This window comes from Galendromus occidentalis, unplaced genomic scaffold, assembly GCF_000255335.2.
Source record: "Galendromus occidentalis unplaced genomic scaffold, Mocc_1.1 scf7180000077528, whole genome shotgun sequence".
NCBI classification, from domain to species: Eukaryota; Metazoa; Arthropoda; class Arachnida; order Mesostigmata; family Phytoseiidae; genus Galendromus; species Galendromus occidentalis.
The window spans coordinates 760,958-788,252 of record NW_003805516.1 but is presented as its reverse complement, the minus strand read 5'-3'; the positions used below and the strand labels follow the sequence as shown (position 1 = coordinate 788,252).

General features: G+C 51.7%; 2 protein-coding genes across 2 annotated transcripts in view; both read left to right on the top strand.

Moving 5' to 3' along the window:
- Positions 1–200: 200 nt before the first annotated feature.
- Positions 201–16,459, top strand: LOC100898092 (BAI1-associated protein 3). The gene is made up of 21 exons (XM_029112815.1): positions 201–230; positions 2,351–2,493; positions 2,620–2,777; positions 2,973–3,126; positions 3,238–3,282; positions 3,567–3,729; positions 3,894–4,028; positions 4,108–4,188; positions 5,260–5,481; positions 5,768–5,892; positions 6,270–6,363; positions 6,740–6,894; positions 7,012–7,063; positions 7,194–7,384; positions 7,617–7,998; positions 8,278–8,493; positions 9,551–9,880; positions 14,366–14,549; positions 14,863–15,025; positions 15,766–15,977; positions 16,374–16,459. The coding sequence occupies exons 1-21, from the start codon at positions 201–203 to the stop codon at positions 16,457–16,459; spliced, it is 3,321 nt and encodes a 1,106-aa protein (XP_028968648.1).
- A 2,721-nt stretch (positions 16,460–19,180) lies between these two features.
- The window catches only part of LOC100897946 (pyrokinin-1 receptor), a 42,205-nt gene continuing 34,090 nt past the window's right edge, over positions 19,181–27,295 (top strand). Inside the window, exon 1 of the mRNA XM_018641317.2 lies at positions 19,181–20,030. Coding sequence (XP_018496833.2) covers positions 19,181–20,030 — 850 coding nt within the window. The remainder of the gene's footprint in view (positions 20,031–27,295) is intronic.

The window sequence follows — 27,295 nt, the reverse complement described above, 5'->3', positions numbered from 1 at the left end:
GCAAGCTCCATCGTTTCCTCTCAATATCTCATGCTCGGGGAAATGGAGAGCTAGCGAACGGATTCTTTGGTTGAAAATTATGATACGTAACCTGATGTTCCGTCTATGGAAATCTCGTCAGATGAGGGACCTCTACATTGCAGCTCAAGAGCACGAAGTTTCCGTCGAAGATGAGCCTTACGGGATATGACGCGGTACCAATGACGCTGGATTTTGGACAATGTGTAACGGTGAATCATCCTGAAACGGACTCGAGACAAGGGCTGGATGTCGGTCGAGCCACTTAGAGCGCGCCGGTATTCTTCGTCGTAATCGTCTCGAGTTGCTCGATCTCGTATCCACTCGGGATAAGGAGATGATGTGAATTACGCTCACGAGGAACGAGGATACGCGGGATCAAGGCCTTATCTGCAATGAGAGAACTCGCCTGCTTCAGAGAGCTTCAGAGAAGCGGTCGATGTTTGGGTCCGACCCGTACTTTCTCTCGTAACGCGTGTGCGGCAGCGCTCGAACTCACCAACACAACACGCACTCGACACTCTGCGTTGGCGGATCGAAAGTCGAACCCTCCATGTGATTACGCTCGATTTTCGAAGAACTATTCGCGAAGTCCCTCGCTGTTTACTCGGTCGTGATATACGACGCTTCCCGACGTCCTTGTCGTTGAATCTAATGTGTGACCGTAATTCCGTGAATCAGCCGCGGAATGGAGGGCCACATCGGCCGGCAATCTCATCTCCGGTACGTGGTCCTGTCTGACAGGGGAACGTGGCGCCTCTGCTGAGCTAAGCATTCATACCGTTAGCGTCAATTTTCTATTTCTTCCATTCCGCGGACCAGACCGGGCATAAAGTATCGTAATTCGTGAGCTCGAGATGCGCCACGATATCCTTCAGAGAGCAAGTGAATCGCTTTTCTGAGCTCATCGGATCTCGGACCTGAGTCTAAGGGCGGGAATCTGCTCGAGAAACACTGTGACATGTCACGATGACGTGGTTCGATGGCTTTCCACTGCCGCTACAAGGGTCACACCTCGTCGAAGAACGGTTCTCGGAATCGGGTCGCTTTCGGATCGAGACGGGGCATCTACACTGATCGACAGAGTTTCGGATCTCCCGGCCTGGGCGTTTTCCGAAACGAAAAACTCCCACGTGCTCTTCCCAGTGTTGCACAATCCGACTTGTCTCTTGGTCCGATGATTTCTCGTGAGCATTGCAGACACGCTCATCATTTTTTCCTTGACGGTGACGGCGACCGCGCCAGTGTTGCTCGCCCGAGATCTTCAAAAGCTGCGACAGCGAGCCATGTCAATCGAAAGAGGAGACGCTGTCTCGCTCAGAATTCATGCACGAATCAACTATTGTCAATTTCAATCTTCCGCGGCCTATCTTCCATTGTCGAACGTTTCAGAGAAACGAGCCCAGATCAGCGCAGTGGAGCGAATCAATCTCACGGCTTCCCTTTCTGCTTCTCTTTTCTCTGCGAGTTCTCTGCGAACTCATGGAACGAATATTTTTTTTTGGGCAAAGACAATGTATATTCCGAATTCTTTCGAGGGTTTCTGTGTCTATTGTCTATCATCTCAATGGCGAACGAACATCGGAGGGCTCTCCGAAATTAATTCGAAACCTTCCCGGTAATGGGCTCATCGCTGCCGATCTACTGAAAGTATCGTGACTCTCAAATCCGGATTTTCCAAGACCAGGAACAGAGCTCGTCAATAATCTCTCGGTATGTTGAAAGAATTCCGGACGGCCCGTCAAGAACATCTGAGCGCGTCAAAGCCCGCCGCAGGAACAATTTTTCATGTCATAGTGTAGCGGTAGCTATCGACTCAAAAGTTGTGGTTCCCGAGGCCTCTACTACACTTCGTCGAATTGCAAGAATCGAACTCACTCTGAAGTGCCATGGCTGAGTCCCAGACGAGTCCTGGACTCCTCGAACCAATGGGAACGTAAAATCGCTGATTTTTCGGAAAGCTCGCTGCGCGAGTACCGGAGCTGATTCTCTCCCTCGCCTCACGGGACGAGAGATTGCTCATCTGGTATCACCGCGAGCCGTGTATGTGTCTCGCTCCTCGATGCGCTGTATAATAGGCTACGTTGGAGTTACTATACGCTTTCTGTTATCCGCTTGCTGTCTTAGCTATAGGGCAAGCTTTCAAGAAATCAATTCGGTGGCTCCGCGAGATTGGAAGAGACACGAATGTTCATAGGTATATATTATATCGCTTCTGAGAGGAAGTTCTAATCGGGACTTATCAATGGACGTGGCATCCATAGACTCGGGTGCGTAGAACCCGAATGTTTGTGGAGAGAGTAAGAAAATCGATATTCTTCCAAATTTTCAGACGAGCTCAGGCGACCAAGTGAAGGACAATTCCACGTTTTACACAGAGGAACTAGCCGAAGAACAAGAACAGATCATCATGGAGAAAGTTTACAGCGAAGCCTTGTATGCCGTAATGCACCGTGTCGGCCGAACAGAATACAGGTCTGCTAGTTCTCCTCACGTGTAGCGAAGCAGTCGTAGACGGACGTGATTGTCTACAAATAACACCTTTGCGAAGCTGAACCCCCTGTACCACTTGTATTCTCGTGTTTTTTTCCCCGCGTTCAGGAAGGAGGACTTATATTTTTTCCTGAAAGATGCCTTCGCACTCGAGGACGACAAGCATTACGAATTGCTTCAGAGCGTCGGACAGGAAGAGAAGCCACAGACGTGCGTGGAAGTCTTCGTGGAACGTGCGGAGAATCTGATTGCGAAAGACGTGAATGGTAATTAAGGCCCTCCACCGTAGCTCCGGAACGCGGAGACTGAACTCTTAGATATATTCTTCGAGGAACGGCCCTCGGCTTGGACGGAATTCCGAAGAGCGATTAGCCGAGAACAGATCCCAACCGCTTGTCTCTGTTGTCATAGCGAAACATTCCTTCCCGATGGAAATGGCTGAATCTGTGAGAATGTTTAAGGTTTCAGCGATCCCTATTGTATGCTGGGCATACAATTGGGTGCTGGCGGCTATGAGGGGACCTGTGACATGAACAACATAGAAGCTACCCAAGTTATGACCACGAAAGTACAGCACGCGAATCTGAATCCTGTCTGGAACGAGAAATTCATCCTGTAAGTTTCGTCTCCCTCGGTGTCGAGAGGCAAAAAGGCTGATCGTGGACCCGAAATCAGTTCAATACTCGATTGAATTCTCTGGCTTTGAATATCTCATTTTCCTCCCAGAGATGTCAAAGACGTTCTTTCGGACTTGTTCCACTTGGATATATGGTGAGTATTCCCATCGAGCATCGATTTAGTACGGTCATTTATTTCACCCACAGATCGAAGCACTGAGATGGGGATGATTATCGAGGGGAGAGAGAGGGAAATAACGAGAATAATTATCATGAACTCAATGGTCACCTGTCTGTCGAATGAACCCTCTTTGAGCTCTCGAGGTGAACCCTTTTCTGGCGGACGGGAGTCCGTTCCTACCCAAGCTTGCCGAGGGCGTCCCCCTGTCCTGTGGAAGTCGAGCCGAAATAAGTGATCTAGCAAACTTTCTCTCAAAGGGACGAAGATATCGAGAAGGGAAATTTGATCGAAGCCGCTTCTAAAGTGACCGACGTCAGCTCAATCAAGGGTCTGGGTCGATTTTTTAAGCAAATTGCTGAGTCCACGAAGGGAAGCGACGCACAAGATGATTTTCTCGGCTGTGTAACGATCCCTCTGAAGGTAAGTGTCTCCGGATCCTTGAAAAAAATCGTCATACTCATTCCCGTTCTCCGGCTCTGATGTGTTCCTCGATAGTGGGAACTCTCGGAGCGCAGGGTCCGCTGAACGATTTTCTCCGGCGGGACAAAAAAAAGGGCTCGAACATCTGTCCCTACGCCTTTCAGGAAGTTCCTGGATCGGGGATAAACGAGTGGCTCCAGTTGACTTCTCGCTTCAGTAAGGGTTCAACGATAAGAGGTCGGATCAAGCTGGAGCTGACTATACGCTGCAGGAAGCGGCGCGGAAAGGATGTTTCACAGGTCGGCATCAGGGCAGAGGAATGAAGAGATCTGGACGCGTTAATCCCTCTCTTAGTCTGACACAGGCAGCTTATTACAGGAAAGCGACTCGCCGTCAGCGGTTCGCACTTACGAGACGCTGTTGACAATCTTCGCTGAACAGCAGTTGCAACACGCTCAGGTGGGTTAGTGCTGCTCCTATCGAATCCATCGTTGGCGAGTCTCGACCCTTGACGCCAAAGCGGCATGATCAACTGCAGATTGACGCTCCGAGAGAATTACCTAATGGTATTGAATTGCTGTTTCGAGAGTGGGTGGGAAGGTGCCGTCGTTGTAGTCTCCCCTAGAGCTCATCTGTTGCTCTCATTGTCTGCTTTGCTCTTCCACCTGACATCCGAATCACAGACTCTGTACCATTATTCAAAAAGCGACTCAGACAATACCTACTGCACTGTCAAAATGACAGACTGATGTCTTTCTGAACCCATACAATACGAGTATCTCCGATAGTTTCAGCGACGGCCACACTATTCCAAGAATAAGGACGCGCTGTCATTATCGCCCCCCAAAGATAGAAGGCCTGACCCCCGCGGCACACGCCAAAGAAAAAATCACAACTCGATAATAAACCATGTTTAAATCAAAAAAAAAAGTAGGAAACGATGATGGAGGAATTCTACCGAGAGGTCGACGCGTAACCCAAGGCGTCGCGTCGACTGAGGTCTCCTCCCACGGAGCCTGCTACTCGCATGATTCCAGAAGGGAACTTTAAAAGATACGCCTCAGGTGGATGAGAGAGCAGTGCTCCCACCGACATGGGCGGCGGAACGGATGATGAAAAAGTGCCGGTCCCGGGAATCTGCGAGAGTCATGGTGGAGATGGAAGCGCGATCACCGATGACCGCCTCTTCCGCGGGGAATAGCATGTTGTCATCTGAAACCTCATTAGGCAGTGATTTCGCTCTTGTTCCGAAGCATGCCCACGCATTCATCGGGAAATGACATCACTTCGCAATGACGCAACGTCTGATGGAGAGAATTGCATTTCCCCCATTCGAATGCTTCACGGGTCGGAACCCATATCGGGCGAGGGTCTCCTAAACGGGGGTCACGGAGAGCGTACTGAGGTGCGAGGGATGCAGCCGAGTCGATTGCCGGTCCGCGACGCAATGAAGAAGCGAGCGAAATGTGAGATCGGAGCTAGCCTCGCTCGTATTCCAGGCGGGAACAATACGTCGGATCTCTATTCCAGACCTCTGAGAAATGGTCGGGCTTCATACCGCCGCAAGCTACCGCTATCCTAGACCAAATAGCCGTACAAGGGAATCTAAGTCCTCTGCAGCGCAGCGTGTCACAATGGACTGTCTACGTGAATATCAATAACACCGCACAGCTGGATTACAAACTCATCCTCAGCTACCTCAGCGATCTCAACACTCAATGGCTGAAGGTCAACGATTTCTCCCCCAATCAGGTGCGAATTGAGAATACTCGGCAGGGGAGGAGCTGAACTCTGCTTCCGGATCTGAATAATATTCTGTTGAGCCGTGGAGCACTCGAGGAAGATATATACGCAAACATCGAGTGCCCATGAGGTGCTGCGGGCGGTAAAGTTTTTTCGGAGATATCTGTCGCGTGTAATGAATCTCGCGCTCTCCCAACTCCGCTCTCCGTACACGCCCAACCCTCACGTCCGTAGATATCCGGGTGATTCTTGAATTTGCATGGGAGACCTCCATGACTTATTCTGATGCTTCCAGGTCAGAGCCGTGGAAGAGGCTACCGACTGCTTCGTCTCGCACAGCCTGAGACTCTTGAGGAAACATTGCGAGATTTGGCCATCAGGGACTTTCGAGGGACAGGCGAACATGAACGGCCTTCTGAAGTAATTCTTGAGGATCAGAGACGACTGAATACAATTAGGCTAGATATAGGGCTCCATCGAACGAAATGATCTTGTGGCTTTCTTATGCGAGCAAGCCTAGGTGCTGCGGAGAAGTCATTTCCGGTATGATTATACGAAACCCGGCGTGGGAACCCTTTTTCCCCCCAAACCTTTCTGCGTCGGAAGAAAGCGATGTCCCGGGTCGGGGGTCGGGGCTCGATGTCGCTCGTTGTCGGGGGGAATTTCGATAGCGCGAAAGGAGTTCCGCTGATCGGCGCTCAGCCGAGTCCATTATTTCGAGTCTGCGATACAAGAATAACCGAGAAGAATAAGAGGACAAACGCGACGACGACCGAATGACATCCCAATGATTGCAGATGCCTGGGTCTTATCAGGAGAATGTCTGCCTTTCGTCAAACCGACAACGATAAGCAACGTAGACTGCAGGAGGACATCGAACTCGCACTCACCGTAAGTCGACCACGACTAACGCGTCAACGCAAACTTATCTCGGGCAAGATACGCTTCTATTCGCAGGAAAACTCCCTCTCGCTTTTTGTTTATCGGTCCGCCTCTCCTTGTTCCCGTTTCTCCATTGTCTCCCTTGCTATTTCTTCACGATCGATGAACGAGGTCGTAAATGCCTCTCTTACGGAGCTGGTCTCCGATACCTCCGACTCAGCACCCGTTCCCATTCCTATCAATGTTGGAAAGGACCCAAATGAGAAGAGCTTTGACTCGGACTCGAGGCAAAGATTCGCACCAATGGCTCCGTTCACATCGGAAGGCCTCACCCTCCAGACTAGAAACCTTGACGAGCACTTTACCGGAATGGTCATAATTCCAGGAGGGAGCTCAATCCTGGCTCAAGGCTCAAATAGCAGCCAGGGAGCCCATGACCTTCGACACGGACGCTTCGATCCAGGGGTACATTGAAGTGCTTCGAGACGTCTCGCAAGAGCTGCGTCTGGGACAGAAATACTACCACGACAGATTTTCCGGGTTCGTACTTCTCTGGTTCAGTCGGCTGAGAATCGAGGAAGAAGGAGAACAAGCTCAACATTTTGTTGAGAATTTTCGACGAGATGTCATTTAGATTTTCTCGTTACGCTTCCGCAGCGAACTCGGAGTTCCGTACACAAACCTCATCTACAGGAGCTACGAGCTCGAAGTGAGTCTCCCAAATAGGATTCTGAATTGATGCCGATCGTCCTGCCGAGAAGAACCTTTTTTCTTTCGGCGTTCCCACTCGATTTGGAGGAATAAGTGATCCAATATATTCCCGAATGATGCTCCCAAAGCTCGAAGAAGAGCTGGCGGGAGAAATTAAGGACCTCGTCAGCAAGATGGACAGCGATGCGGCTTGGGCAACTCACGGCCCTGATCCCAAGAGAGCGCAGGACAAGAGCATGCGAGCCGGGACGCGACTTTACGAGCTCTACATCGCAATCCAGGATTTCGTTATGTTTCGTCGATCATTCGAAAACTACAAGTGAGTCAGAACGATTATCCCATTCGGAAGCAACGAGTTTACGCAATGGTTTTCGACGAGGGAATTTATGCTGCTCGATCGAGCACAACTATTATTGTCGACGTATCGACGCAATTCTGCTACTTCTCCCGAATGGGATCATGGAAGTGTGGCTCCATAATTCATGATAATAATCCATATGCATAAGATCCCCTGAAATTCTAAAACCCGACGCTGAACTCTCCCCTGACAGGCCCGCCAAAGAGGAATTGACGCTGCATCAGTTTCACTTGTGGTTTTCGGAAGCGGTGCAGAACTGGTTCCTGATGGCGAAGGTTAAGTCGAAAGGCATCATCACGAATGCCGTAGACGTCGACGCTGAGGAGAATAAGTTCAAAGCTCTGGACCAGGTGAAGCACAGTGCGTCCGCCGTCGACGTAGCTGGCTGCATCAAACAGATCAAATTGTTCTGGAAAGAGCTCGATTGGCCCGACAAGGCTCAATCTTACCCCCTGATAATAAAAATTCTCGAGGCTATATGCGACTGTGCTCTACACTACGTCGGCCTTTGTCATTCAAAGCTCGACTCGGCAGGATACTTCGACTTCGAAGGGCAGTTCGACGTCGCCAGCGAGGTGAATTTTCTTAACGCTTATCCCTTCGGCTCCTATTTGCCCCCCATGGTCTTGCCGGGCGTACATAGAATCGCCTAATTGAGCAGATCTCAGATCAGAACTCGTGAGCTCCCACCTGTAGGCACATTCTTAAATTGCGAATGAAGAATTATCCAGATATGTAGAGGAAGACTTGTTCGTGGGTATATGATGCTCCGGAGGCTCGAAGAATCTCGAGGAACAGGCTGGCACCCAGGACCGTCGCAAATAAACCAGCGAGGTATCCTCTGATCGTTTCAGGTTTGCGTGATTCTCTCGAATATCGAGTTCGTCCGGGACTACATCCTGACCTTGAGTAAAGATCTTCATGTGCAAGATGTTCTCGATGCCATCACTGAAGTCGAGGGCGAAAGCACCGCTGTGCAGTGCCGAACCGCAATCGAGGCCATGATTGAATCAACCGATGATGACGTCGTCAACAAAACTCTCTTCATTCTCAAAGGCCTCGGCGAGAAAGTGAGTCTCCGCTTCAATGATGCAATTTTCTCCAAGGCCAGCGTTCAACTGGTGAATGACTTTTCGAAAACGAGGCCGCTCCGCAGGATCGGTATTTGATTATTAGATTCATTGAGCGAGGAGTCTTTTGAGAACTCCTCTCGGATAGACAATCTGCCACTTTCGACATCCACTTCAAGTCTCGCTTTGCGACCCTCAATGCGAACCGTCTGAGCTTCAGCGGGACCTTAGACGTGGTACGGAGCGTCCCTCCACAATTTCGTCACCGACATTGTCGGGGAATACACGCATATACTCCCTCTACCCTCGGGGAAATACATCGGCCAGGGGAATGAATCCATAGCATCGGGATGAGGGCCATGGCTGGATACCGGGGTCAAAATGTAAATTTTCTGATGATTTCTTGATCCATCGGGTGCCCGGCTTTCTGTCACACCTCACGTCATGCCTGAAATTTCTTCCCTAAACATTCACCTTGAAACCATGGAGTATTTAACCTGCAATCGGATAGATCAGCGATGCGGAGCTTCCCCCTCCGAGAAGCTCCCTGACGTTGATCTTAATCGGTTGCGGAACTCTTCTGGAGTGAACTCGCATTCCTTTTCGTGGGAAATCGCCGCTTGGATCGAAAGACGATCGATGCTGAATATGGCGCATGAAATCTCTGCCGAAGCGAGCGGGGGCTATTGTGGAGCTGTGTTGGTCAATGGGTCAGCCGATTCTCCTTCGCGAGAGCAACTCCCGCGTTGCATTTGGCTCATAAGCCGGCGACAACATCAGGACTTCGCCCGGGGCAAGCTGAACTTTCGGCAATATTCTGCGCCCAAACCTATCGCCGACCCTCGGGATAACATCTCGGACCAATTTCTTGCGGATCTTTCGCCGCGACGACGACGGGATCAGCGGGATATTTGACAGCCGGGCGGATGTCGAGCATCGCGGGTTTCCACAAGGCACGCCCCCACCTTCTCCCTGCTTAGCCTGTCCGGGAGCGCGCCCGGGTTCTCTCGGTTCCAAGGTTCTGACCCTATCACAGCTTTCGTTTGACTATTTCCAGATCCGACCGGAAATTCGCAAGTGCATGAATCACGTCGCATCCGAGCCGCAGAAGCGAACCGTCGAGGAATCGCTCGAGCCGCTATACGAGTACCTCGAACAGAATCTGGCTATGACCTACAACCAGTTGGAGCACGTGAATTTCTATCGATTCAGCCAGAGAATCTGGTCGGTGATCATCGAGGAACTCCGCAACCTAGCATGGCAACACCGAGGTGGTAAGCAGGAATTTTTCGAGAGGCTGAACGAAGCTTCGGACAAAATCGGGACGTACATGCACGCTTCCGGGAACGGTCTCACGCTCCAACACGTCAAGTCGGAGGAATTCGAGGTGAGTGAAATAAAAATAAGCGATGAGAGAAGATGCTCTCGAGACGGCTAGGAAACATTTTCCATCGGTATCGGGGAGCCTCCACCCATAATCGAGTCTAATGGAATAGTATGAACATCAATATATGCGGATACGGCATGGACGAATCCCCTCTACCTCTCGGTAGAATCTCCGGCGTCGTGATCCTGCGAATCCGATTGCCAGGAAGCAAGATTGACGCTGAGGACGTTCCTATACACCGCCCAATCGCGTTTCCTCGAACGCTCACGCAGCTCGGCTGCACCACTCCAGAGAACGGCTTCGGACACAAAGACCTCTTGAGACCCCTTCGCACATTTTCAATTCAAGTGACTTTTCATTGCCATGCGCCGTCTCGCTCGTTGCTCTCTTCCATCGAGCTTTCGTCTTCGTTGGCTATTGGGGTCGACTGCGTGGAAAATAAATGATTTACGCGAGCGTTTGTGTTCGAGTACAGTTTCAAATAAATCCTTCGCGTGTGAAAGGAGTCAACGAGTCGATAGGCGAAGCATCGCAGGAAAAATCTTTTTCGGCAGAGATGCGTCGCTGATGAAGCGAAATCGAATGTTGTTATTAAGACGGTGGACGGGAAAAAACTCCCGTCACGCTTCGGATGCGACGCGTCGACCGCTCGCAGTGGATACTCTCGGCCAATACCCATTCTAGAACGTCGAGCGCAAACATCGTTGCCAGCAGGGCTCAAGCAAGACACATAGCTCCTATAGTTGCCTCCGCTCTTGGGCGGAAGGGGAAGGGGGAGGGCGAGCCGGCCCGATGGGAGAGATGGGGGGGTTGGCGCCGAAGCCACGGACCCCGGCTCAGCTGTGAGACACTCGAAAGCCTACAACTTCTATTTCTCCTTGCCAAAACGTGGCAATCTCCTTAAATTACTTGGCCCCGTCCTTTTGCTTTGCCTGCTCGCCCACTCGCTCGCTTGGTCTGAAGCTCGTTCTCTTCCTGTGAATGTCGTCAAGCCTCCGACGTTCGCCGTTGATACCCTTCCCGCTCGGTCGGGGCTTCTGGACAGATGGCTTGCGCTCGAATGTTCGAGCAGGGATAACTCACGCTCGTTTTTCTCAAACCGTGCTCCGACCTCTGTGCCGGGTGTCGTTCGCGCCAGCAATCGAATTGGGGTCCTGACAACACACGAGAATAACAAGACGTCTTCTCCAATCTACATGTGATCTTCATCTGAATTTCAATGGGAGCTATCTCGATTCTCGTTTCGTACGCAAGTCGAGCCGAATTCGCCGGTCGGGCGGAAGGATCATCGAAGAACCTGCGTTGAGCTCCGGAATCGTCCGCAATACTTATCCGTTCTCCGTCGTTTTGATCGGCTCGGAGGGACGGGGGCAACGCGTCCCTGGCGGTGTCGAGACCACGATCGGCGAATCTCCGCCATTACCGTCGCGTTGAGAGCTTTTCCATGTTTGAAATTACAAGTGACGGGGAGTTTTACGGTTGTTCCGGAAGCTTTCTGGCTGACGGTTTGCCGGCTTGGTTCGTATCGCTGAATCGGGATCCCCGCCCATGATTCCACGCCGCGCCGGAGAGCGAAGGTGTCAGACCCAGTAGTACTCGTGCAGGCCAATTTCGGATGCGAAGGAGATCCGGGGCCAATCTTTCAGCGCTGACTCTTGGATAAATAATAATCGAAGCGGTGTGAAGCACGCGCTCAGGCTCGAGTGACTCCCCGAATAAGTGTCCGCTCTCCTCCATTCTCGACGTTTTTCTATCCGAGTCTTTTGTCTTTGGATGAGCAATCGTGAATCGGAAATCGAAGATCGGCTCGGATCGGGGGCGGCCCTCGAGATGGTCGGGAGCCGGGCGGGTCGGGCGTCCCTATTGCGAAACTTTCACTTCGCGTTGTGGAACGCCACTCTCACCCAGTTATTTCATTCGCTCAATCCACAGCGCAGGGAAAAGCCGACGATTGCCGTTCTCGGAGGGGTCTTCATCGGGGTATCTATTGAAACTTCCAGATCGAGTCGGAGACCCTGTGGCCTAAGTGCGGCACGCCGCGACGCCGACGTGTCAAGGGTTCGCCCATTGACACCCCTGCAAGAGTATGTGTGCTCCGCTGAACTTACGCTGCGTCACAGATAGAGAAATTATTTGATGGAAATACGTGCGAGCCCAATCGGGAGCAATGGTCGTCATAGTTCGAATCGTCCTACAACTAGAAGGAAATCTTCTTGTGGAATTATTGTGGCTGAATCCAGGCGTTGTCTCTTTAGTCCGACCGAGCCACTCAGTCAATCAGTCGGTCGGTCGCGGTCGGTCGGTCGGAGACTCGTGCGACTAGTCCCATTCACAAGACCTCCATCGTGACCTTCTGTGCCGACCTGTCGTTAAGGAGAGGGACCGCGGGATGTGTGTGATTTTCTGGGACCCGGCACGTAGCATAAGTTTCGACGAGGTGGGCGGTGTACGTGACTCGCTAAGTGACAGGAAGTGTGTAAGTCGGACTTGACAAGAAGTCATACGACTAGCTTCAAGAGAAAATGTGCCTTGTAGGGCGGTTTCTTGGTGCTGGAGCGCGAGGACTTTCATTGTCATGTGGGAAACAATCTCTCGACCCGGAAACTTCCCGTCCCGTGCTTCTGCATCGTTTATCCTCTAATCGGCAGAGGCACTTTTTCGTGCTTTCATCGGTCGAGTAGAATGTTTTCTTCTCTCCTCTACTCGGTTAGCGCGGTGCCGGTGTGGCGTTCACAACTGTTTTCCCGCAAAGACTTCCGTATTCATCGGCGTACCTATAAAATGAGTGGTCCTGGAAGGACGCAGACATACCGGAGACTTTCGGCGCGTCGAAAGAACCGTCTCCGGGAGGATGGTTTGGAAAAAGAATCCCGCATGGAACGATTCAAATGGGGTCGTGTTTATCATTGAGACGTTCGGCTCTCTTTTCGAGCCGACTCCAACCTCGCGAACCTCTCTGCGAGGAATGCATTTTTTTCTTTGATAGTGAGCCATTTACCCAGAGATTGAGACAGAAAGAAACAGGGTATGTTGACACGGGATTCCTGACCAGACAGATCGAATTAATCACCGATCGTCAGGTAGGGAACATTCTCCGCTAGTCCCCGACACGTAAGCTGTCGCTCATCACAGTTTCAAGCCCGAGCACTGAGCACGGGGCTCGAGGCAACGCTTCCGGAATACTCCGGTGAAAACTGATCTCTGACGTCACGAATACAGCTCCACTCAGAGGAAACCTACTAACCCTTCGAATGTCTCTGACTAACCTCTTTCTCTCTACGACACTGTTGTTTTACTCGCTGCGGTCTTTGACGCTGTTCCTCGGTCAGGCTTTGTCTCTCGGAGGGTCGTAAGAAACACTTGCTCCCAGGCTTGTCGACTTTTTTTATTCTCCAGCGGGCGTCTCGCATTCAGCCGTCAAGACTGGGAAGCTCCCTGTGGAACCGACCGATCCGACAGTCTTCGACTCTCGGGGAGACTTCCGCCCAAGGCTCTCTATTTCCCCGAGAGGGAGTTTCCAGAGGCTGGACCGTGAACTCATTGTTGGGAGGGCAGATGAACGAGTCACTTACGAGCGAAAATTAAAACAGACGGCCAAGCAACGGCTGGTTGGGCTATCTACTGATTTTGTTTCTGGTCCGTGTTCGGGCGTAAATTATTGGTATGGCTGATGATGTGGTCTAGTTCGGCTCATGTCGTTCGTTCGACCACCCGTCTGCCCGCCAAAGCGTCCGCTCCCCCGACTGCTCGGCGCAACCAAGCATTGTGTTATTCGACCGGGGTTGTGGAGCCTTGCTTTATGCTCCATTACGTGATTCCCCAACCCGGAACCTCGGCCCGAAAGCCCATATCGTCGTCAGCCCGTGTCCTTATCAGTTTTCACCGAACGAGTCCCGCTCACACACAACGGGGGAGGGATCGATTTTATGCAGCGCCGGTCATGAGGGAAAGTTTCTCCGAAGTTTCGATCGAGCTACGATTTCTCTTGGAAGCAGATCGAGATCAAAAAATGTCGCGGGAGGGGCTTTGCAAATAATGGACGAGCACGAGAAGGATATTTCAAGCTTTTGAGTTCTCGGGGACCCCGGGGAGATCCTCGGCGGGAGAGGAAAAGTGAATTTCGCTGGTTTGATGTCAATGGCAGCGCACATGCTGGTAATCGATCCTAAGGTTCGTTTCCGAAGCAGCTCGTCGAGGTTCGGTGTGAGATTCGGGCAGAGCATAAAGCATGATCTTCGAGGGCGTGCCCGAAACGATCATTTTCTAGGGAGGAAAAGAAGCAAGCGGACATTCCCGGTGGGAGGAGGGGATTGGCGCGAGAGAGAGATTTGATAAGGCGGCTTTGGACGGCTTCGACGTCAACATCGGAATGGCAAATCATCGGAAGGGGCGAATGCCCCCTCTACCCTTGTGTCAATCGTCCAAGTCTACGACAAACAGACAGACTTTACGTACATCTGTATGAGGCCCTGAATATCGTTCCAGCAACTGAAAGCCCAACTGACACGGATGTTGACGCCATCGCGACTTCTCATATCGGATTATTTCGCTGCCCGAATAGCGAAACAGAACGATCGCATTGAAGCCATCACACCTGGAGCTCATCAATATGGATTTCTGGCTGTGAAAGCGGCTCTGATGTCCGACTCGAAGGAGATCTATGTCCACGGTAAGCTTTTCAGGCGGGAACTTTCAAATCTAGATTTCGCGGAGAAATGCTCTCTCCATCTGATTGAATTCACAGTCGTCGGACGGAATGACGAGCACCTATTCGAGACGAACCCATTATTCGAAGAACCTGTCGATCTGTGAGGCAGTCCATGGGCCTACCGAAGGCCGACCAGAGAGGCCTCGATCATGAGATGAATTGGCGCGACGTTTCCCTCGAAGGGAAATGATGCCTCTGGAAAATGGATTCATCAATCACAAGTGAAGCTCTCGAGTGCGAATTATAGAACAAGCAGATCTCGATTATTTTCCAGTTCTTCGGGCTAGAGATCTTCGCAGCATGGACTCGAATGGGTCGAGCGACCCGTATGTGAAAGTCGAGCTGGTACCGCGACACGTCTTCATGGAGACTCCTTCCTATAAAACGAAAGTGGTCAAGAAGACCACTAATCCGGTTTGGGGAGAAGAATTCGTCTTGTAAGTGAATGCAACTGACTAATTCCCAGAATATATTGAGGGTCATGAGATTCGAAGATCAGGGAAGGAGGCGGATTCGGAGCTCCGAAACATGAGAACGCGAGCTGGGTTCAGCCGAGGCACCCAGATAAACCTAATCGCGAGTTAACACGAAGTTTCTCCCGACGGATATTCACATCTACACGTGGAGCTGCATGCCCGCGGATCCCTCGGGGGTCCTAGCCGGGAGCGGAAGAAATTGCGAAACGAGAGTGGCTCTCTGAATGGACTGCGGCAGGACTTATTAACATACTCTTGCTAGAAAGCCGTCATATTCCAGACGAAGGTCAGCCGAGTCAGCTGACCACGCTGCAGTCGAGTGTCGCGTCTTGTGTCCCGAGAACTCCCACAATTTCTACCTTCCCCATAAGCTGCTCTGAACATTCTAATCCTCCTCAGCCGTCCGCGGTGTCCGCCACGTTCCTCGAGTCGACGGGGGCAGTTGCGGCAGCAGCAGCAGCGGGAATTCGTTTCGGACATGTTACCAAGACTTGTCCAAGCCCGGAAGCAGCTGTGTTTTTGCGCGACCTCCGAATTTTATGACAGAAGCGAACTCGTAAAAGCGCCGATTTGATTCGGAAACTTTCTACGTATACGATCGAGTGTCCGGCATGCCGATGCCCGCCTCTGTGTTGCGCTTGTCTCTTATTGCGTAGAATCTCCATCACTTAATTCTTGGAATTTATTTTCCTCATTTGCAGTAAATTGGAGGACGGTGTAGCTCCGAAAGACTTCGATCCGGCGATGTGTATCCGATTCACGGTGATGGACCACGACTTGGTCGGAGCGAATGATTTCGAGGGCGAGTGCTTCCTGGGTCTCCGAGACTTACCCGTCATCGATTCGAGCGGCTTCGTTCAATTGAATTCGATTGATATAATTGACATGCCACTGACGCAGCCAGAGGAAAAAGGTACGTCTCGGCTATCTGAGAAGAGATCGCCTTGATGCTCGTTGTTGTCTTTCCCAAGTGGATCTGGAGATCGATGGGAAACTCTCCGCTGTAGCTGATAGTCTACTTGCTCTCCATTAGCGCTTCCCGAATCGCCGGGAGATTCCACTCTTGCAGACCATGAAGTTTTACTTTGTTCGCTGTACAAGACACGATTCGATCCGGAGAGAAATGCGTAGTCAGAACTTTCCGCGCATCTCGATGGGCCCTTCATTGATTCTAGGAGCTCGTCGCTCTTTATTTGACTTATAGGGCTGGAGTTTCTTCTCGGAACTTTTCCCGCGAAGTCTGAGCAGAGCAGAAGCTCTCTAATAAACCAGAGTGAATAGTCATGTTTCCAAACTTTCCGCCTTACAGACGAGTTCCTGGGAATTCTAGAGAAACGCAAATGGGATTCCGAAGCGGTGAAATTCTCCGGGGAGCAACGTAAAAAGCAGATGTAAGCGTTGTTCGTCGACGATCACAGCCTTTCCATTCTCCTTTGATGAGGATGCTGATGCTGCATGGCTCTCCCACCGACCAATCTGCTTTGCATGCCTAAGCTTACTAATCGCAGCCGCCAGTCACTCGATTCCGCAAATCGTTTTGTAAAGCTTCCGGTGCTTTATATCATTTGGTGGTGCGTTGCGGGCGAACGACCGACGGAAACTCTTCTTTTCCCCGCCGACCGCCCCCTCGCGGAAGGCGGTATTGCGGTACGCGGCGAGAGCTTGACCCTGAAAATTTTGACCGGAGTTGCCATTCCAAGGGCTCGCTCACGCATCTGGTTCCATTGACCTTCTTCTCGCGTCGATCTCGCAGGTGTAGGCGACTGCTTCTTTGTGGGAAGATTCCAATGTCGTATTTCCTCGCCTTGAATGTGACAGCGATCGTTCGAATTCTTTGCAGTCTTAGCGACGATTCGTGAACAACGTCCTGTCTCAGGACGGAGCAGTTATCGACGATCGTGCCACTTCACTCATTCCTTCACGTCCAGTTCATCAATGGATTCGTCAATCAATTTGTTGATCGAGGATGCTTCATTAAGTTATTTGCATTTGTTCATGTGTCGAATAAAAGAGCCCCAGCTAATTTAAATGAAACCTCAGCCTGCTTCCTAGCTCAGTGCGGTACTTTCACGGAGCAGGAGATCGATGCTACGTCCATCGCCGTCTTCTAGTCAAAGCTCTCATCCAACGTCTCTCCCTGAACGCCGAACACTGCAACGTGTCTCTTCCGAGCACTGAAGTGTTTGGAGGATGAGATAACTTCGGCAGAACCTGTTTCCAAGGAGAACCAGAATAAAGACGTGGAGCAGAATAATGACTGAATCTTGTTGAGGGCGTCAGTCTACATAGGTCTAGAGTCGGAGAGGCTGTGTCAGGTGACAGCATTCCTTCTGTTAGGAATGCCGTCAGACCAGAATGACTGCTCCGCTATCGAGTATTACAAATGCAATCAGATAGTTAGGGCTAGCTGGCACATATGAGTTTCCCAGGCGGATCACGACGCACGGATGAGCTCTACGCAGTTTCCGTCCGGAAATTCCATTCGAGTTTAGCTGTTGTTCATCGTTGTCACGTGCTCGTCGCGATGAAAAGTGTTTCGGACCGACAAGCACGGGCTACACGTACTGCGAGTCTGGACGTGTTTATCTTCCTGTTCATCTTGTTGTGTATATTAGATATTTTTTATTAGCTCTGTCAACACCGGGACGTCGGTGCCTGAATCCAATATGGAGCGAACTCTAATCGGACCATACTTCAATGGTTGCTCAACCTCATAGAGAAATTTCATGACGGCAGCGCAATGAAATATACATACGTCATCTACGAAGCCGCGGCTACGATGACGAGAAGTTGGATGTCAGATAGGTGCGGATAATTGTGATGTGTCAGCCGACCGCTGCGTGCATCTCCTGCGTCGCCGTTCCCGACGGCGATTTGGTACCTTATCATCGCAGCAGCGCCCCGGTAAGATTGTTAACAACGACCGATCAGAGTTTTCTTCGTACCGTGTAGCAGGTTGCTTTATTGGGGACTCCGATCAAGAAAGGGATTCGGGCGAGCGAGCCGAAACTCGGAGGCGATTTCCTTTCGGTCTCTCGAAGATTTTCGGCTGAGGTCTCTCCCCAAGTTTTATCGTCGGAAACCGGCGACGAATCACTAAAGCCGTGTCCTCTGTCGGTCATTCACATCTGGAGTTTACGTGTGGACTCAGAAATTCGACTCAACTTAACGGAAGTCGCCCCAGCCGGGAACTGCAAGATGTGAAGACCCGTTCCGACCCGGGTTTTAGTCGGGGCTCGACAGATGGCGCTACAAGAGTACGGGATGAGGAGGAGACCGCGCTCAGTTGAGATTAGTAGTGTTAGAGTGTAGCTCGGTGAGCGCGGAGACTACTGTCACGAGCACCGAGCAACGTCGTGCGTATTTCTTCGAGAAAGTGCTCAACGTGCATTGTACGTCGTCGCAGCGACGGCCCGATGTTCTTCGAAGGAGAGCAACGCTAGTGGTCGCAATAGGACCACCAGAGAACCTCTTCCGACGAGTTTGATAACTTTTCGAAACTTTGTGATAAGTTTTGCAAACTTCTTGCACAGTGATTAAGTCGCGATTCGGGTCGTCCGTTGTCGATCGCAGGCTCGGATTTTCAATTTCTCACGCTTGCCTAGGATTAAAATCAGCGGTAATTCGCCGTAGACGTCGCCGCGGCCGCCGCTGCAGCCGCGTTGAAGCAATAACGCGAAGCTTGTAGTTGGGAATCGTCGATCGCTCCGAGACTTTGGAAAGCTCTTCGAACAGATGTTCTGCAGTGTCTGGCCGCATCGCTCAGAGACTCGCATGACGGCCTCCTCAGTCGTCGCCACCGTCAATGCCGTTCTCGTTGCCGTCGTCGCTACCGCTGCCGCCAATACCGTGATACAGTCGTCGTCGTCGCCCCAACTTCCATCGAGTGCTCCTGAAATTCTCCACATTGCCCTCGAGTGAGGATGATGAGCTGTCAGTGCGCTCAGCCCTCGTGTGTCTCCGTTCCAGCGTTTTACGCGAGCTCAACGTCGGGGTCGAAACGTGCGTCTCGGATCACGGCGTGAATCTCAGCCTCGTCGGATTCGTCTCTGGAGCAGTGGCGGAGCTCGACGGCGGCGAGAATACAAGTTCAAGCCCCGAGTGGTTGGCAGCGCCATGGATCCGGCGGCCACGAACAACACCATCAACGAGTGGCTGGCGATGGTCAGCCGGCTCAACATCAGCAATAGCAATCTGAGCGAAGAAATGATGACCAAGATCGCCGCCTCGGTCCTGAACGCAACCGTCGAGGATCTCGACGAGCGTTCACTTTCGGAGAAGATCACGATGACTATTCTTTACAGCTTGATATTCATAACGGGAGTCGTAGGAAATATCGGCACGTGCCTCGTGATCGCCATGAACCGCTATATGCACACGGCGACAAACTATTACCTGTTCTCGCTGTCGATCTCAGACCTGTTGTTGCTCTTGCTCGGTCTACCGAACGACACCATCCTGATATGGGCTCCCGAATCGCAATTCGGTTGGACATTCTGCATAACGAGAGGCTTTCTCTCGGAAACAGCGACCGATGCGTCCATTCTCACCATCACGGCGTTCACCATCGAACGGTACGTGGCCATTTGTCATCCATTACGGGCCCATCGTGTCTCGACGCTCGAGCGTGCCGTCAAGACGATCCTGCTGGTTTGGACAGCCGCCGCGATCAGTGCCTATCCGATTGTGTCTCAATACGGGATCAATGCCGAAGGCATCTGCACGACCGTCTACCCGGTCGAGAATCTGTTCCTCATATCGACAGTGTTGTTTTTTGTGGTGCCGCTCACCGTGATTGTGGTTCTCTATGTTCTTATTGGAGTTCAGCTACGACGGTCTTCGTGTGCGGGGACTCGAAGGGACGTATCGCCTGACGCGCGGCCCGACTACGAGAACGGCAGCGTCCGTTCGTGTAAAACGCCCCGACATACGGGAGGCTCGAAGCGTGCCGTCGTCAAGATGCTCGGTGAGTTCATAGCTTTCTAGAGGAACAGAAACGCGAAACTGCGTCGATTCCTCGACAATAATAGTTGTGCTCGATCGAGCAGCATATATCCCCTCGTCGAAAATCATCGCTTAACCTCAGTGCTCGATAATCTCAAGCTTATTTCCTCGTGAGGTCACTCGAAGGTTTTGACCTGATCAAGTCAAATATTGAATTTTTGGTCTCCGGTCTTTTCCGTCTTTGCCGAAACCCCTTCACCCGTATATCCCATCGTTGTTCTCATGATGCCAAACCTTCGCCTTGAAGTATTAAACCTTGATTCTCACGTGTACCGAAATAAATACTAGCTTGGCTGGGATCGATGGTCGCGAAGGTACCGCATCCCAGGTGATGGGGATAAATAAAGTTCTCGGGTTCGGATGAATTAGTCTCCGGGACGGTCAACTACGGAGGTCCATCGCTTCGTTGTGAGTGTCTGCCCATCGTGTCCGCTCCGATCGTCCTGAGAGGAGGCTCAAGAGCTTTGAGACATCACGCTCAGAGAGATCGATGGATCTTGTGATTCGTGTTCCCGAACTCGCGACTTCACACTCGATGAACACCGGTGATGGTGTTGATATCTCGTTCGCTCACAATGCGAGTCTAAATTCGAGAACCATTTGCGTGGTCCACGGCGTTTCGCACTCATCGGCGAACGACTCAGCGGGCAACAATCACCTTCTCACCACATCAGATATCCGTTGTCTTGTGAATGAGCCGTGGGTCTTGAACCACTATAATCGTCCTCGCGCTCTGACTTACCTAGGTTTGAACAATCAAGCTATTTATATGCGCACTGAGGAGGTCCGATTAAATGTCGGATCATGTGTTGCGTCAGAAGAATTCAAATGTGCAGTCGATCATGGTCATTGCAGTCGTCTTGAACCTTCTATTTCGGAGGTGAAACAATCTCGATCGTCGATCTGAGTGTGCGAGTGCGATATACCATGCCGCGAACCGTATCCGTTGATGCTTCTTGAGTCATCGCGAATGTGAGCGGTCGGTCCGCAATCGATCTGGGACGACTTCCTTCGTTTTGTCATCAGGCGCATTTCACAACAAATATTCGCGTTGAACGAGCGGTAAACAGACCGGCACTGAGCTTATCGTTTGATGAGAGCGGCAATAATCCCGAACTGTTTTCCGCCTTGGCTCGGGAGGTAGAGTCTCCGAGTTTCGTCTTTTACTATCCAAGTCCGGCGCTCACGGGAAATGAGTGGGAGAAAAGAAGAGCTGGGAGTCGCGTCGCGAGCGCTAGACTTCGGAGCTTCTCAACTTTGTCTGAGAGCGCATCTTCGCGCCCTCTCCGCGAAAGGCAACCGCGACGATTCGACAACAGGACGCAACAAACCACATCAGACTGCGAACATCGTCGCAGCCTGTGTCACATGACGGATGGATGTCACTTCCATGGGAAAACTCCGTCCACGGAGCTGAAAAAAATCCCTCGGCAAGAGAAGATGGAATTCCGCAGATGAGTACACGAAGTTGAAAAATGATGAACGAAACAGAAGGGAAAACTTTCGGCATGTTCCTTCGGGACATGTTCCCGTCGAATCATGCAGCTGACGACGGTCATGAAGTCGAGCACAGACCTCTAGCTCTCTGGTCATGCCTGTTTGACGATTCCTCTCGAGTTTGACGATACGAGCACCCGCCGTTTAAATTGACCCGTAGACCCGAAGCTGCAGTCCCATGAGATCTCGCCATGAAAACAAAACTTGGTAGAATTCTCAGGACGGGGAAAGTGGACGGAGTTCCTCCGGAGACGACGCGACGGGAAAAACGCGGAGGCTCCGTTTAATGCTTGTGCTTTTGGCAAGGGTCCAGACTACGAGCGAAAATACATCATTAACGTTCAGGACAACATGTAAAACTTCGTAGGCCTCCCACGTCGACTGCGACCGTCAACTCGGGTCTGAAAACGACCACCCCAGATGCTAAACGAGACGAGGTCCCGTCAACGAAACTACCGTGAACCTCAGCCTTGTTTCGCTCTTAAGGAACTCTACGTGGATTTTATCTCAAGCGTAGTCGAAGAGCTCGACGGTGAAGCCGACTGTCGAATGAGATTTATAGTTCCTCGGATCCTATTGTGCGCGATCCAGGTCAAGATATCCGATGACATTCCGATATTAGGTAGTTCCAATCCCCGCCAAGAGTGAGCTCGGCTAGAGGAAGCTCCCTGTCGCTACCAGCTGACCGCTGAGTTATAATGGATTCGCCGGTGAGGGAATGGTTCTACCGGTGGTAACTGCCCGTCCGGATGCAGCGTTACAATGTTCCAAACCAGCCCATCGTTGATCATCGGCCGCAACGGGGTCTGTTCGGAGCGAATGGGAGGATTTATATGCCCATGAAGCGCTTGAGTTCAGAGCTGGGGACGAAACGCACTCCGCAGCGTCTGAAGCGTTGTTTATGCCTCCATGAGGGGTCCCATGACGTTTGAGCTCAAGCGAGCAGGAGCACAGCGGAATCCCCGCCGCAGACGATCCTCTCTCGCGTAGCGATTTTTTTCGCGAGGTGCTCGGCCGTCTGAGAGCGGATTAAGTCTGCGCGCAATCCTATTGACGGGTTCTTTCCTTGTCTGGTCCCGTCTCTTTAATCTTTCAGTGAAACACGATCTCGCAGATCAGGAAGCGTAGCTGTTCGACCCATTCTGAATGAGCAATGCGGGATTGGATTGGTTCGTTTCCGCTTGTATTTGGCGGAGTTTCCCGGGTCATCGCTGCGAGTGTCGTCGAATTACAGTTCAATGAAGTCTCAACGAACACCATCATAACGAGCTTCCAGTGGAATGAACACTTTTCCTCCTCAACTTGGCTGGCTTGCTGTAGCGATGGTGACGCAAAACATTCGTTACAGCGAACTTCCATCACAACGAGCAAATTTCTCAGTTCCGCGAGGTTCGTTGTAACGAGATCTTAATGCAAGAATTGGATTGGTACTCTTACTCATTACCACACCTGAGCGATCGATCTCGCTGATAACAAGATTCATTGCTTCTGTGCCCGAGCCTAAGCCCGGAGCCTATCTGCAGGGATCAGAGATCGGTGCAGAAGTGCTCCACGAGCATCACCGTGTCTCCTCCCACCATCTTCCCATTCATTCGGCTTCCGGAAGAAGGAGGAACGGGGGCGATCCTCGAAAGAGTCGTTTCTCAGCGGTACCTACATAGATCTGCGGAATCCAAGTCCGGGAAAGGTCCAATCGACCGATGCTGTGGAACCATTCTTTTCCCGCAGAATCCTCAATCTTCTCCCCGATGTTTGTTTTTGATTCTCGAGGAACCCTCATCTCCGTTCGCCTTCCGTAGGAAGTGCACGGTGCTCGCCATGGGAGATTCCAATGAGACTACCTTCATGAAACGTGATCCGGCCGTGTAGTTTGAGGCTTCCTGATCGGAGATCCCGAAAAGGTTAACGAGAAGCCCACTATGAAGGTCCGCAAATGTTTGTTGAAGCTAGCATTAGTGAACAGACAGTCGAGTTATTCGGTTCAAGTGCGCTCGAACATCCGTCGATTTTTCGAGAGCTTGCTCAGAACACACATCGAGTAGGTCCCTCGGAAGCTGCGCGGCAGGCTGCTCGTCGTAAGGGGATGTCCCTACCGTTCCATGAAGAACGTGACTTCTTTTGCGGCGACAGGTTCGAGATTCTTTTGAATTTCGTCGCTTGATTGGAGTCTTCGAATACCCAAGCCATCAGGATTCGCGGATCGCCGCGCCGGCGCGAATCCCAAAAATTTGATCAGTCGGAAAGATAATCAAGCTACCTCACTCACTCACTCAAACTCTCTTATCCCGCTCTGACGTCATCTGAGGCTGCCGGGCGTATAGTATCTCTGAGTTATTCCGGGCACCGAGTGGCCGGGAAAACCGGTCACGTTTCACGTGAGACGATGGGGGTGACTACACTCGAGACTTTTCGTTTAGAGCAAAAAGCCCCACGATTTGTGAGGGAAAAAAAGGAAAAAGAACCAAACGCAGACAGCTGTTGCCAATCGGGTGAGCGCTCAACCGAGCGGCGGAGCTTTGAATTGAGCCAATACCGCCTGAATACTAACGACATTCATTGTGAATGAGCCATCGGATCGAATTTCGACTTGGAACGACGTGAAAATGATGGTATCCCGGCTTTGCGGACATTCGCAGCGAAAACAGCCAACGTCATTCCCACGCTCATGGTCGTCTCGCCTTTCAACATACTCGAACCGCTTCGAAAGCTCACTCAGACCTGAGCGCAAGGGCGAAATTTCAAGCGAGGAAATGAGCGAAAAAAAAGGAAGCTGGGTGTTACAGTCGCTTCTAAATGAGCTGCCGCTTCTGATGATAGACTCAGACGAGAGCAGCGTTCGGGTCGGTGTGTCGTCAGCAGCTGACTCGAGTCTCGAGCCGACAGCGAGCAGACGAAGCGACAACTGGGAAAAAACATCTTCAATTATCCTCGATCACACGACCGTCTTCGCATGCCGGTCTGTTGATGTTTCAGTATCGTGCTTTAACGCCTCGCCTGATTTCAAGATCTTGGACAATGCGGCCGGCGCTCGGGCGGGATCATCGTCCAGACATCGACATTGTGCGATTGTCCCGGAACTACGTGATCTCGATGAGCCGGGACGGGCTACCGATTTCATTCCGAGCATGAGGAGCACTGGATCGACTTCCAGATTCACCGCTCAATTGAGGAACGAATTGATAATCGAGATGAAGCGGGAGGTTTCGCGTGGATCGGCCTCGGAAAGAGAACAAGCCACATGGTGCCGCACGGAAACAGGCCCGGGAGAGCATTCAGAAGGAATCCCCTGAATTCGGTGAAGCCTGATTGCGGCCTGATGTCGCTATAAATGGGATGTGTCGTCCCGGAAATTCATGGGATGCTGGAAGTCCCGTCGTATCGGAATGGGGACGAGCCGAGGCATGCGCGATTCAGGCGCGTTTTCATCTCCGGGAATCATCACCGGAAGGACGATTAGCGTGATGGTAAGAGTTGGCCAATCTAGCAAGACATGCATTCATTACGGCAAAAATGCGTACGCGCACTCAGATAGAAAGATCCGTCGACATCGGAAAGGATCGTCTTTGACCTTAGTGCTGCTGCTGCTCAGCAAGCGCTCGGAGAATTAGGGCGAGGGGTGTACAGCGTTCCATTCCCGGATCGCATCATCATAGTAATACGATCATCGAGAGCCCGGGCTGAAGGCGTCTCCGTCGGGGTGACGAGAGACAGAGCACTGTCGAGTCCGGCCAATCATTTTGACCGATGGATATCTCAACGCCAGGAAGCTCCATTGGGAAACTCTGCGGAAGCGTCATCGGATCTTTCGGGAATTAGGGAATTACGAATGAGACCGTGGGGAATTCCGGAAACGATGCAATAATTGTTCAAGGCAATCGTACAGTAGAGCGGGAAATACGTTGGAATCAACGTCACTGGAATTCGCGAGCTTGAAAAAGATGAGCATCGGGTAGATTGCTCGTTCCCGTGATCTTGGCCGCACAAACTTCAGCGTGGAGTCGTTGAGGTGTTCGAATAACCATGGGCCCGACCGGGCTCGCGAAGCCGTATCGGTTGTCAGGTCATAATTTTTGTCGCTAGTAACAGCGCTAGCGACACCGGCGACCGGGCAACAATGCTGTATAATATGTCTTTTATGCCGTTATCGTGTCCGTCCGAGGAGCTTCATCGGGAGGCGGAATAAGGGAAACACCGTTTTTGCAGCGGCAGCGCTCAATTGGGCGTCTGTGATACTGCACACAGCGGCGTATTAATTTCCCTTTTCAGGAAGAGCTCTATGCTGCTGCGGAGCGCTGATTTGGAAACGACCTGAGCAGCTATTCGAGGATTTGGGGACCGGATTAGCAGAGTACAAGACGGGCGAGAGAGATAAGAAGCTATTCTCAGTCCTGATGACGGCGGTGGTTTTCGAGTCGGAACGTAATAACATACTAGGGAGACCCGCCTGTAGCGCACTTTATATCAGACTCATATCTCTGGAGAGCGCGGGAGCAAAGCTCGTTCTTCTCGGAATTCTACAAGTCGTTGCATTTCTCTTTTTTCCCCCTGAGTGGATTGGCGTCCTCTACATACAGCATTTCTGAACAAGTTTTATGAGAATGGATGATGATTTTTTTTATATATTGAATCGGGCGGGATCGCTGGCGCTAGACGTTGTTGCTAGGCCGTCAGACGCTGGACGCAGAAACGCGTGTGTAAATGCGCGATGCGTGGGACCGGCCCATTTTCAATTTTCCGGGCTGAGCGAGCGAATCGGGGTCGACATACGAATTCGAGAAGAAACCCGAAAGCGAAACTACGTAGCCGCGGAGATCGAGAGAGGGGAGAGAAAGCTCGGCTTCTTGTTGCAAGTTGTAATCCCCTCTCACAAGACAATGTCGGACGGAGGGCGTGAGTCAACCGGCTTCTAATGAAGGGGTATTCGTGCGAAACTTCTGCTTCGGGAATGCTGCGGCTGCTCCTCATTTTGGACGCGTTAGCTACCACCCATCGATTCGAACCCGAGCGATGGGTAGCCGATTGCGTCGTTCCGATTGCCGTTCGAGCCCCGGCTGCTCCTCGGATCAGAGTTGGTCCCGGGCTCGGAGCTCGGTCGAATTCGGATCTTTAGCCGCTGACAGCTCGAGACGGAACGTCGGGCTGCCCCCCAGTGCCGAACGATCGGCCCGGAGCGAAGAGCCCTGTTGAAGGCGAGCAGGGCGGCGCCTACCGAATTGAATCTGTTCCGGATTCAGACCACGATTCCTTGCGCCGTTCGCCTAAATGTTCATCGGGGAACGTTTAGTCAGTCTCGGAGCGATGGTCAGCGTGCGAGAGCGAGCAGTTTGTCCTTTCTTGCTGTCCGCTCTGCGGAGCTCGATTGAGAGGAGCTGCCAGCAGTGCATTGCCACATCGATTGAGATACCCCGCGGTCTGCTTGCGGATTTTCCAGGGGAAGACTACGAGTAAGATTTCAGGCAGAGAATGGAGTGAAGAAAGAAGAGTGGAGCGCCCTCCCCACTGTTGCTCCAAGCAGAAGGAAAATCCTGTGCAAGCCGAGGCAGAAGACCGTGTCGACCCCGGCTCGCCGCGAGTCCGAATCTCCGACAAGGACGCTATCGACAGCTCCGAGACCCCATCCGCCGGAGCCATTGCCAATCAGGAAGCCAATTCTGGCGAGCTGGTCGATCAGTAGGTCGGCCGGATGGCTCCTTCTGAAGGCTCGAGCCAATTACTCGTTGTCTCTTTTAT